This window comes from Neovison vison, chromosome 7, assembly GCF_020171115.1.
Source record: "Neovison vison isolate M4711 chromosome 7, ASM_NN_V1, whole genome shotgun sequence".
NCBI classification, from domain to species: domain Eukaryota; kingdom Metazoa; phylum Chordata; class Mammalia; order Carnivora; family Mustelidae; genus Neogale; species Neogale vison.
The window spans coordinates 35772845-35785066 of NC_058097.1; the positions used below are offsets into that span (position 1 = coordinate 35772845).

Sequence of the window (12222 nt, forward strand, 5' to 3'; positions counted from 1 at the left end):
ACCACCCTCTCCCTACCCCCTCTCCGCAGCATCCCCCCCCCCCCGCAACCCTCAGTTTGTTTTGTGAGATTAAGAGTCTCTTACAGTTTGTCTCCCTCCCGATCTCATCTTGTTTCATTTATTCTTTCCCTACCCCCCAACCCCCCACATTGCATCTCCACTTCCTCATATCAGGGAGATCATATGATCGTTGTTTTTGTACGATTGACTTATTTTGCTAAGCACAATACCCTCTAGTTCCATCCACGTCATTGCAAATGGCAAGATTTCATTTCTTTTGATGGCTGCATAGTATTCCATTTTATACACACACACACACACACACACACACACACACACCCCCGAATCTGTTGATGGACATCTAGGGTCTTTAACTGGAAACACTTAATAGTGACTTTACATGCTGATGGTCTCACCTCAGTGGATTTCTGCCTCTCTTATGTTACAGGTGGATTCCATAATGAATTTGGTATCCACGTTGATTCAGGACCAGCCAGATCAGCCCATAGAAGACCCTGATCCTGAAGACTTTGCTGATGAGCAGAGCCTTGTAGGCAGATTCATTCATCTTCTGCGGTCTGAGGACCCCGACCAGCAGTACTTGGTATGAGTTAACTCAGTTATCATACACCTTCATAGCTTTAGAGAAACCATGTAGATGTGCCTCAAGTGGTCTTACGCCCCTATGGTCTTAGAAGGTTTTGAAAAAATTGCAACTGAATGAGATAAGTGATATTCATGGAGTTTTACTTTATATAGAAATACATAATTGTGAGCTTATTGGAAACAAGTTGGTTGCTCTAGTTTCTTTCAAGACTTCTTAAGAATTGCAGAAAACCGATTTTCCTTTAGTTGGATGTTCAGTACTCATTCCATGTTCATTTTCTTTTTGAACTATGCTGCTTTTAGAATTGTCCAGTTGCTTATCATAATAAAATTTAAAGTATAAGCAACAGTCCTTATATTCAGTTGTATTTATGTTTCCAAGGTTTGAAAATAAAAGTTGTATGTGTTTGCCACATTGAAAATATATGAAAAGACTTGAATCAAATGGTCTTTTTCTTAACCTTTTTTTCATGGTAAAGAACAACCAGTTGAGGTTTTCCCTTTCTTTATCATTAGTCTCAGTAAATATTTGTGAAATGAAAACATGTTGCCTGCGTAGAAATGTTGGTGACTGATCTGGATGATTTATTTTAATGAAAGGTAGGACAGATGGCAGTCTAATTATTGTTTGGGCAAAGTGTAGTTTAACTTGTTGGATTCATAGGCTTATATAATGAGGAACATTTGTATTTGAAGTTGAGTCCTGATTTTCTCCTGTTGACTTTGTTATAGGACACTCTTGTACTCCTTCATAAGCAGGGTGAAAAAGAAGCTGACTTCTTCTGGCAGTGATAGTCTTTGACTTGCCTGACAAACATTCTGGGCACTCCAGTGTCCCACTCGGTGCACTGTGTGTGATCTGTACGCAGTGATTGGCTGAGTGTTCAGATATTTTAACTGATTCCCTTATGTTTCTGTGCCTACGTTTGTTTTCTTTTTTTGTTGCTTGGAAGTATGCCTTCCACGTGTAGCCAATTGATTGTACCTGTGCACTGAACGACCTTTAAGGGAGGATCATTAGCTTTGATTTCCCCAAGGGGGAATGCGTTCTCATCTATTATGTTAGAGAATTTCACAAAACCTGAATATGTCACACGTTGTGTCACACATATTAAAAAGTATTTCATGAATCCTTGTGGTTTTTCTTAAACAATCTGACGTTTATTTCACAATGGCTCTTCTAAAGTATATTGCCATTTCCTTTTACTTTAATGGTCATTTTTTTTTTCTGAATCAGGAGGTAAGACATACCAGCAATACATACATAGCTATTTTGCATCCTAGTAATAACGAACATTTTCTGAGCCCTTGCGCCCTTTCCTGTGTCAGGTGTTATAAGTCTTCACTTGCCTTACTTGATCTTCCCAACAACAATAACCACCACCACTGCGCTTTTCAAATGAAACTTTTACTGCTAAGAGAAGGTAAATAATTTGCTCAGGGTCACTCAGGCAGTAGGTGTTAGAATTTACTTTTAAATAGGTCTGTCTTCAGAGTCTGCAATCTCTGTCAACATAGCAGACTTTGTACAAGTGTGTATGACAAAGTGTTACTGTCTGTCTCTGCCCTTGCCTAGTTGTGTAACCCTGAACACATTATGCAGCCTCTTTGAACCTCAGCCTTCTTTATTGGTAAAATGGGGTTACTGTCTGTCTCGGTTGTGATGTCAATTACATTGACTCCATGAGATTATAAAATACAAAGCATCTACTGCAAAGCCTGCTACATCAGATGTAGTAAAAAAATGTTAGGAATAACAGTGTTTAGAGCCCTCATTTGATTTTATAAATGATTAATCATAGTGTAGGAAAGATTAATGTTTAGGGTTTTTTTTTTTTTTTTTTTTGTCAGATTTTAAACACAGCACGAAAACATTTTGGAGCTGGTGGAAATCAGCGGATTCGCTTCACACTGCCACCCTTGGTATTTGCAGCTTATCAGCTGGCGTTTCGCTACAAAGAGAATTCTAAAGTGGTGGGTTTACTTTTAAGTATGTCACTACTTTGTTTTCTTTTTTCTTCTTCTGTGTGTATGTTATTTATTATAGAAAATTTCAAAAATTCAAAAATAGTGGTATAATAAAATTCCATTTTCAATAAATCGTTCATTATACATCTTGTATTAAGTTTTCCTAATGGTGTTGGTAGATTGCATATACTAGCTGAGGGATCACATAAAAACACTTAGAAATGAAAGATTAAAACAGTTCAGATTTCTGCCAAAAGTTTTCCTGTAATTTAAAGATTACTTGAGGGGTACCTGGGTGGCTCAGATGGTTGAGCCTCTGCCTTCAACTCAGGCCGTGATCTAGGGTCCTGGGATTGAGTCCTACACGGGGGTGGGGGTGGTGAGAGGGGTCTTCTGGCCCAACGGGGAGTCTGCCTCTCCCTCTCCCTCTCTCCCCTGCTCATGTGCATGCATGCACTCTTTCTTTCTGTCTCGAATGCATAAGTTCTTGAAAATCTTAAAATAAAAAAATAAAGATTATTTGTGAAACATTGTTAAGTTTATGACAGAATTGGCTCAGACTGCCTCAGTTTAAGAATGATTTTACTTTCTTAGAGTCTTTACCAATTCTAAATGATACAGTAATTTCATGCAGAGGTTGCAAGTACATAACAGGTGAGATCTAATTCAAGGTAGTTTTGACTCATGAAAGTGCCTAGCATTGCATTATAACCTTTCTCCAAAACCCTGAAATTGAATAATTTTATGAATTGTGTATATTTTTATGCACTTACTCTTTAAGCAGAATCATGGCTTAAGTCTTCAATAGTTTTATAGAAATTACTTTAATCTGATGTACCTGAAATTTGGACAGTCAGGATAGTGTTAACGAATAAACCTCAGTAAACTTACTTTTCCAATAATAGAGAACCATATACCTGCCAGCTTGACACAGGAGCTTTTGGCCAATTTATATTATGCCGCCTGCTCATGTAGTCCCTTTTCTAGCATTCTGTATAGATTTTGATAACAATGGAAATAGCAACTAGCATTCACTGTGTGCCATATACTGTGCCAAAGACTATCTATATACTTGGATTATTGCATTTAATCCTTGCAGCAAGTCTATAATGATTACCCTCTTTTAAAAATGAAAAGAACTGATTGCTTTAATAAGAAATTTGGATGGTCAAACATGGATAAACTTTAACCTCACTAGTAATTTCAACAATGAACCTCTGTTTTAGAAATCATAGTGGTAAAGAGAAAAGAAAAAGAAGGTTTGCAGTGGCAGTGGTGTAATGGGGATTCATTCTCAACTAGTAGTGGCGGACATGTGAAATACTACAGTTTTTCTAAAAAACTGTCAGTGTGTAAGTAGAGCCTTAAAAGAACTAATAATTCCACTTCTAAGAATTTATACTAAGACATAATTAGGGATTCAGTAAACTGTGTGTGTATAGAGCATTAGTATTCATTGGTATTACAGATTATGTCCAAAAGGAAATAGTTAAGTAAAATATGCTGTATTCAGTGTGTGAAGTATTTTCTAGTCATTAAAGTGATTTCCAGTAACTTAGTATCATGAGGAAAATTGTTAAGACAAAATAAGAGAAGAAAAAGAAATTCGATGCAAATATATGCAGCATGAACCCAATTTAACGCTTCTGGTGAGTTACTACAAAGTAGAAAACAAAACCAGAATAGACATCTCAGTTACATTACATTTGCATAGGAAAAAGGTGTTAACATCAGAATGTTATTAGTGATTATTGCTGGGTAGTAGATTTAGGGATGATTACAGTTTTTAAAATTTATTTATTTTCCTAATTCTGTGCAGTTGGGATATGTGTTGATTTTCTGATGAGAAAAAAACAAAATGCCAAATATACAAAAATTACAAAGCCAGTAAGCACAAGTGAATATGTGCTTGATTCACTTGTGTGCTTCATAAATGAAATGGAGGAGGAGGATGGTGGAACCTTGAGCTCAGCTTTCCTGCTTTTCCTGTTTGTTCTATAGAAGTTTCACATAAAATGAATATTCTTGAGCAAGTTAATCTTGAAATTAAGGTAATTGAAACTACTTTTTCTCTTTTAGGATGACAAATGGGAAAAGAAATGCCAGAAGATTTTTTCATTTGCTCACCAGACTATTAGTGCTTTGATCAAAGCAGAGCTGGCAGAATTACCCTTAAGACTTTTTCTTCAAGGGGCTCTAGCTGCTGGAGAAATTGGTTTTGAAAATCATGAAACAGTGGCGTATGAATTTATGTCCCAGGTGATGGTCTTTTCTCCTTTCTGTGTCATTTAATCAGTTTTGCTGTGTTCAGTCTCCTGTTGCACTTACAGTGGTAGTGCACATGGATTTTCTCTTCACTGAATTTGTAACTACTCCTTTCCCACTATCTTGGAACTCCTTAATACTATAATACTTAATACTATATTGATTGGTTTGGAGCAGGAAAATAGATCAGTTACTAGGTGCTATAAAGAGATTTAAGATTTCCAGGTGGGTCTTGGTATAAGTGTTTCATGGAGTGAAGAGTTCCTTTATTAATTTCAGTTTGAGAACTCTGGGTTAAACAAAAGAAAAAACAAGTTTCCTTGTTGCAGGTTGTCAGTTTCTTTCCTTTATCAGCTGTCTTTTTCCTCTCCATGGGAGGGGTCAGCATGTTGTGATATGAAGAGACTGCAGAGGATCTCACAAGATGGGGATTTTGGTGGGCGGTACTTTAGAAAGTGCTCCAATAGATGGTAGTAAAGGTCTCTTCTTATTCACCAGGCATTTTCTCTGTATGAAGATGAAATCAGTGATTCCAAAGCACAGCTGGCTGCCATCACCTTGATCATTGGTACTTTTGAGAGGATGAAGTGCTTCAGTGAAGAGAATCATGAACCTTTGAGGACTCAGTGTGCACTTGCTGCATCCAAACTTCTGAAGAAACCTGACCAGGGCCGAGCTGTGAGCACCTGTGCACATCTCTTCTGGTCTGGCAGAAACACAGACAAAAATGGAGAGGAGGTAAGGAGGGAGGTCATTCCTGACCATGTTATAGGAAAGGGGATTGTTAAGAGGGAATAGCTGCCATGGCCCTTGTGTGCTAGAGGTGAAACATTTGGACAAAGGAAATAGCTTTGTTAATTAAAAGAAATAAAATGGACAGTAATGTATAATGTATAGAGAGTCAACATCCTGTGGTGAAGCCCCACTTTGAGTATATGGTAATATAGCAAGTTTATACCACCGCCTTTAAAAAGTATATGTAATAAACATAAAACATTTAACATATAAATATGTAAAAACAAATTACAATTGTAAAGTGTAGCTGTGTGCGCTTTAAAAAAAATGAAGTGGATTTAAATTTGTTTTATGCCTTAAGAGCCACTGTAGGGTTATGTTTATGTCTTTGTGTGAAGTGGGACATTTATAATTCATTAATCTCTTTAATAGACTCTCTCACCCCATCCTTAACCCCCTCACTCTTTTATTCTAGCTTCATGGAGGCAAGAGGGTAATGGAATGCCTTAAAAAAGCTCTGAAAATAGCAAATCAGTGCATGGACCCCTCTTTACAAGTGCAACTTTTTATAGAAATTCTGAATAGATATATCTATTTTTATGAAAAGGAAAATGATGCGGTAAGTAAACTATAATAAAATATTGTTAGTGAGATAATATTTTCCCATCCTGCTCTTCAGATGATATATAGAAAAGTTTATCATCTTGGTAATTTCATTCTCTAGTATCCTTTTCTGTCTATAGATGTATCTCTCTAAGAGAAGAACTCATTGTGTGTAAGAAAATTCTCATCTCTTTTGCTCATGAATATTTTATAAAAAATAGTCACTGTCTGTTTGAAAAACACACAATAGGCTGATTGGTTATCAGGTACAAATTTAGAATAATTCCTAAATGGAATATCCTTTTAGCATTAATACAGTGTTGGTCAAGATTTGTTGGTTAAATAAAGTACTGCTTTTCTTTTATTGGTTCATGATGCTCTGTTTTTTATTGTTTTTGTTTGTTTTTTCTTTTTGTTGTTTTTGTTTTTGTTTTTTTCGGTGAATTGCCAGTAGTTGCTCAAACCAGGAATGATGTTTTCATCTCTCTTTTTATAATTACTTTGGTGACTGTTGAGAGTAACACAAGGGTCTCAAAACATTTTTGTTGAATTATATTTTTTATATGCTACGTGCTTGATTATGTAACTGTACATATTCTCTTGTAGGTCACAATTCAGGTTTTGAACCAGCTTATCCAAAAGATTCGAGAAGATCTTCCAAATCTTGAGTCCAGTGAAGAAACAGAGCAGATTAACAAACATTTTCATAACACACTGGAGCATTTGCGTTTGAGGCGGGAATCACCAGAATCTGAGGGGCCAATTTATGAAGGTCTCATCCTTTAAAAAGGAAACAGGCTCACCATACTCTTTTCCATGTACATCCAGTAAGGGTTTTATTATACTAGGTTTCCCTTCCATAGATTGTGCCTTTCAGAAATGCTGAGGTAGGTTTCCTGTTCTTACCTGTGATGTGTTTTACCCAGCACCTCCAGACACCTTCAGGACCTTAATAAAGTTATTCATTTCCTAAGTGTTCAGTCTGTCTGATCACCCCAGGTAGCATGATTGATCTGCTATTTAAAACTCACGTGGTCTATTAAAATAAAAAAGCAGAAACAAACCACCACTTATCTCAGCTACTAATGAAGCTCTTCTTCCTTTATTCCGTTTTGTTGGTTGTGTAATTTCCTTCATTACTTGGGAGTACTAACTTGAAAGTGTCTGTCTCTCTGTTTTCTAGTCCAATTTGCGATTAATTTAGAGGAAAGGGATACTGTATGTGAAATTCAGCTTGGGCTTTTCCCTAATTGCAAGATAAGGCCATGTGTAATATTTTCCCTAAAACTAGAATATATTAGTGCATGTTTGAGAATTTTAAAACACCATGGTCAACACCAAAAGCTCTATTTTGCATATTTGGATTCAGTCATCAGTTAAGAACCTATGTTGTCCTCTGGGCATATTTATCAAAATAATTTTGTTCTAAATAGTATAAAATAGGAAATTTGTGATTGATATAATTTATGTATAACTTTCATTATTGTAAATTTAAGGGGAAATGCATCATACAATTATGATTTTTTTTTTTTTTTTGCACCAGTGGAACAATAAAGTTGCTATTAACAATTTTGGACTTTCACCCTTTCATGCTAGATGCGTAGAAGGAGCTAGTAGAATGCCTGTGGAATTTAATAGACAATCTTACATTACAGCATTTGCTTGTTCAATTCTCAACTTAAGCACTTCTTGAGCAAGGCACCATCTGCTCTTTGGTTTATACCCATTTGCTTTCCTTGGCCTTACCCTGTTCTCCAGGCATGATGTCTCCACTTAAACTCTCAGAAGGCTAATTTAGTGTCTTGAAACAACAAACATTTATTTCATGGTTTTCTGGCTTAGGAATTTAGGAGCATCTTAGCTGGTGGTTCTGGCTTAGGGTGTCTCAAGATTTTGGCTGGAGCTGCAGCCATCTGAAGGTTTGGTTGGGGCTGGCGTCCAGGCTCGTTCACATGACCATTACCTGGAGGCCTCTGTTCCTCTCTCCTTGTGGGCCTTTACAAGGGCAGCATGAGTGTCGTCATGCATAGCAGCTGCCTTCCCTAGAGTGATCCAAAAGAGGCAGCCACATGCCTTTTTATGATCTGACTTTGGAACATGCTGTTGTTTTTACCCTATTCTGTTTGTTAGAAGGGAGTTACTAAGTCTAGTTCAGTGGTAAGAGGAATTAAGCTCTACCTCTTGAAGTGAGAAGTTGCAAATTTATGGGCATTTTCAAATGACCACCTCACTTAACACCTCACCATCTGTCCCTCCCCCCGCCATTGATAGATGTCTGGCACTTGTTAGATACTGTGGTCTGAATGTTTGTGTCCTCCCCCCACCTCCCCAAATTAATGTTGAAAACCTGACCCCCAAAGATGTTGAGTGGTAGGGCCTTTGGAAGGTGCTTTGGTCATGAGGGCAGAATCTCATGAATGGCATTAGTTCCTTTATTAAAAGAGGCCCCAGAGAGCTTGCTTGCCCCTTTCCACTTTGTAAGGACAACACAGGTTGGCAGTAAGGAACTTGGGGAAGGGCCCTCACTCAGCCTTGCTAGTGTCTTGATCTTGGACTTAATAGCTTCCAGAACTGTGAGAAATAAACTTCTGTTTATAAGCTACTCAGTCTATGGTATTTTGTTACAGCAGTCTGAACAAACATCAGGTTTTATAGGAATAAGTGTCTATAAAGTTGTAGTATTGGTGCCGTTAAAATCTATCAAGTATGCTTAGCTTTTCTGTAGAATAGCAAACCCTCTCTGTACGTTGCAGGTATTCACTTTACTCTAAACCTGATTGTGGAATGAAGTTGACATGTTCATTTTATTCACGTGGTCCGTGAAATACAGCTGAAGGGTAAAGATTTGACTTGAGAATACTTGAATTTGAATTCAGAAAGGTTTGGTGGTAATGTTAGTATGGGGTATAAAGTGTTTCACATTTTTTTGGTGAGGTGAAGAGACCAGATTTAAGAAACCAAAGGTCTTCTAATTTTTTTTTAACCAGAATTTGGCTAATTTAATTTGCAGATTTCTTTTTATTAAACAAAAGTTGAGCACCTGCTGTGTGTTGATTTTTTTCTGAAGCATAGGCGCTGGGTATAAAGGTGAACAAGATATGGTCCCTAGCTTTGAGAATTTTCTTCTGGTATGAAGACAGACCAGCAATAATAAAATATGATATTTCTAGGAGAGCACAGAAGGACTTTCAGGTGTTAGGAGTATTGGAGTACAGCCTAGAGAGGGTTTTATGAGTCTTCATGTGACTTCAAGTCACAGGGCATCAGCCTTTTTTTAAAATTTTTTAGCCTTGTGACACTAATTCTTGACTTGCAGTCCCATATTTTATAGCTAGAGCCAGGCTGTCCAGCAGTGTTCCATGGACTGAAGCAAGTTAAACTCTTAACCTGTCTGTAATGAGAGAAATGCAAAGAAAATGTGGACTAAGAATTAGCACACACCAATTTGGCAATTTTATGTCTAGAATCTAATGAATTAGGGCTTGTTTTGTAGGTCTGCTCCCCTGGTCCTTTTTCTTCGTTTTTGGGTTTTGAGAGAGAGAGTGCACACGAGCAGGAAGTGGGAGGGGCGCAGAGACAGAGAATCTTAAGCAGGCTCCACTGACCATGGACCCCAACACTGGGACTCAGTTACCACCTTGAGATCATGATCTGAGCTGAAATCAAGAGTCAGATGCTCAACTGACTTGAGCCGCCAGGTACCCCCAAAATACTGGTTCTTAATAGACTGGGGAGAGCAACCCTTCATAGGTGGAGAGAAGCACTGAGCCTAGATTAGGCCTGATGTTGAATGGGGAATTCCAAGACTAGGGAACGGTCAGTACACATCTAAGAAGGTGGTGTAAGTGGAACACCTCCCAGAGCATGTATATGTTATACACAATTCAGCATCCACAAGTAGAATAGCACTGGTTTGCACTGTGTCTTCCAGCTTTAAGTTCATCTTGTACTTAAGTGGTCACTCAGTATTTTTTAAATTTATTTATAGAGAAGAGGGGAGGGGCAGAGGAGAAGGAGAAAGAATCTTCAGCGGGCTCCATGCATAACACAGAGCCCAATATAGGGCTTGATCTCACAACACTGAGATCATGACCTGAGCTGAAATCAACAAGATTCAGACCCCTAACCAATTGAACTGCCCAGGTGCCCCAGTATTTTTATTTTGACTAAGCCAGTCCCCCCTACTGTTCCTGTAGGTGGCACTATGTTGCTGTGACAAAGACCAGAGGCTCTGTCTGGAGTGAGGTAGCTTGGATTTAAAAGCCCACTTGGGGGCGCCTGGGTGGCTCAGTGGGTTGAGCCGCTGCCTTCGGCTCGGGTCATGATCTCAGGGTCCTGGGATCGGGTCCTGGGATCGGGTCCTGGGATCGGGTCCTGGGATCGGGTCCTGGGATCGGGTCCTGGGATCGGGTCCTGGGATCGGGTCCCGCGTCGGGCTCTCTGCTCAGCGGGGAGCCTGCTTCCCTTCCTTTCTCTCTGCCTGTCTCTCTGCCTGCTTGTGATCTCTCTCTGTCAAGTAAATAAATAAAATCTTAAATAAATAAATAAAAGCCCACTTGGCTAGCTCTTTTTTCTAGGTAATTTACTTAACCTCTGTGGGCTTCGGTTTCTTCATGTGTAAAATGGGACACTTTTTCCTGGACCACAGGGTTGTCATGACCCTGTCTATATCAGTTCTTGGATATAATCCATATAAACTTTGAACAGTATCTGACTTAAAATAAGCCTTCAAAGGTTAGCTATCAATTCTTACTGGATATTAAAAATATCTGTAAAGGTAGAAGCACAAAATAAATGTTCTTGACTCCCCCATATCTTTGGTGTGCAGAAGTTCTGAGATAATGAAAGATAACAGGAAATTTAAGGCTATTTCAAGATCCGAAAGATTGACATTTTACACCAACTGGGCTGCCATACCGAAGACCCTTTGGGAAAGTATGTCACTGAAGTCGAAGACCCAACTCTCCACGTTAGCTGCTAATACTGCTAATTAAGTGATTTTACTGTGTATGCCTGCAATGTACATAAAGCTTTTAATTCATAGCAAAGGAAACCTAATCACCAATGGAGCACCTCAGGAGAGCTGGCCCTAGAGTAATACTTACTCTGAGGTCCTGGAAATTTAGAAAATGGCACTTTAAAATGGTACTTGGGAAATGATTTTGGTCAAATATAGTGAAAATGTAAGAAATGGTAACAGATGGGAAACAGGATGAGCTGGCTAGAACAGTGGGGAAAGCAACGGGTCTTGTCCTCAGCTATTTCTTGTAATACCTTATAATCACCCAAAGACATTTTTTTTTTTTAAAGAATTTATTTATTTATTTGACAGAGAGAGATCACAAGTAGGCAGAGAGGCAGGCAGAGAGAGAGAGGAGGAAGCAGGCTCCCTGCTGAGCAGAGAGCCCGATGCAGGACTTGATCCCAGGACTCTGGGATCATGACCTGAGCCGAAGGCAGTGGCTTAACCCACTGAGCCACCCAGGCGCCCCCACCCAAAGACATTTTTAAAGATGCCAAGCTTGGGTCCCCCTCCAAGCCCATTAAATCTAAAAAGGTATTTTTTTGAAAGGTGCTCCCCAAATGGTTTGAGAACTCCAGCTGAAAGTGAGGCAAATTTCAAGTGCCATAGAGTGGGCTTAGCCTACCCGCCAAAGCTTTTGATTTTTCTATAGTGAACCTGGATTACTTGGACAAAAGATATAAGGAGGTTTTTGTTTTTGTTTTTAAAGCTCAAAGGAAAGTTCTTTTTACTGTTGTTTTTTCCCCTTCTGTCTCACTTAAGATTCATTTCTGCTGCAGCTGATTAGTTTCTTTGGGTCTTATCTAGATGTGCAAAACAGGGATAAAAAACTTTAGTTTCTGCTTATAGGAGGTAAGGACCAAAAGAATTAGCCATCATAGAGGTTAGAGCCAACGGGCTTTTAACCCCTCACTTTCCTACAGGAAAACAGGTGCACAGAGGTGCTGTGATGTGCCAAGATTACACAATGTGTTAAGTGTCTTAAAATTAAGAGTGGACCCTCAGTCCGGACTCCTGGACCA

At 38.7% G+C, this 12222-nt stretch overlaps 1 protein-coding gene across 1 annotated transcript in view; it reads left to right on the forward strand.

Annotated features, from left to right (window-relative positions):
• VPS35 (VPS35 retromer complex component) overlaps window positions 1–7746 on the forward strand; it is a 28107-nt gene extending 20361 nt beyond the window's left edge. The window contains exons 12-17 of the mRNA XM_044256222.1: window positions 449–604; window positions 2458–2580; window positions 4654–4833; window positions 5338–5577; window positions 6050–6193; window positions 6784–7746. Coding sequence (XP_044112157.1) covers window positions 449–604; window positions 2458–2580; window positions 4654–4833; window positions 5338–5577; window positions 6050–6193; window positions 6784–6963 — 1023 coding nt within the window. The 3' untranslated portion in view covers window positions 6964–7746. The remainder of the gene's footprint in view (window positions 1–448; window positions 605–2457; window positions 2581–4653; window positions 4834–5337; window positions 5578–6049; window positions 6194–6783) is intronic.
• Window positions 7747–12222: the final 4476 nt, after the last annotated feature.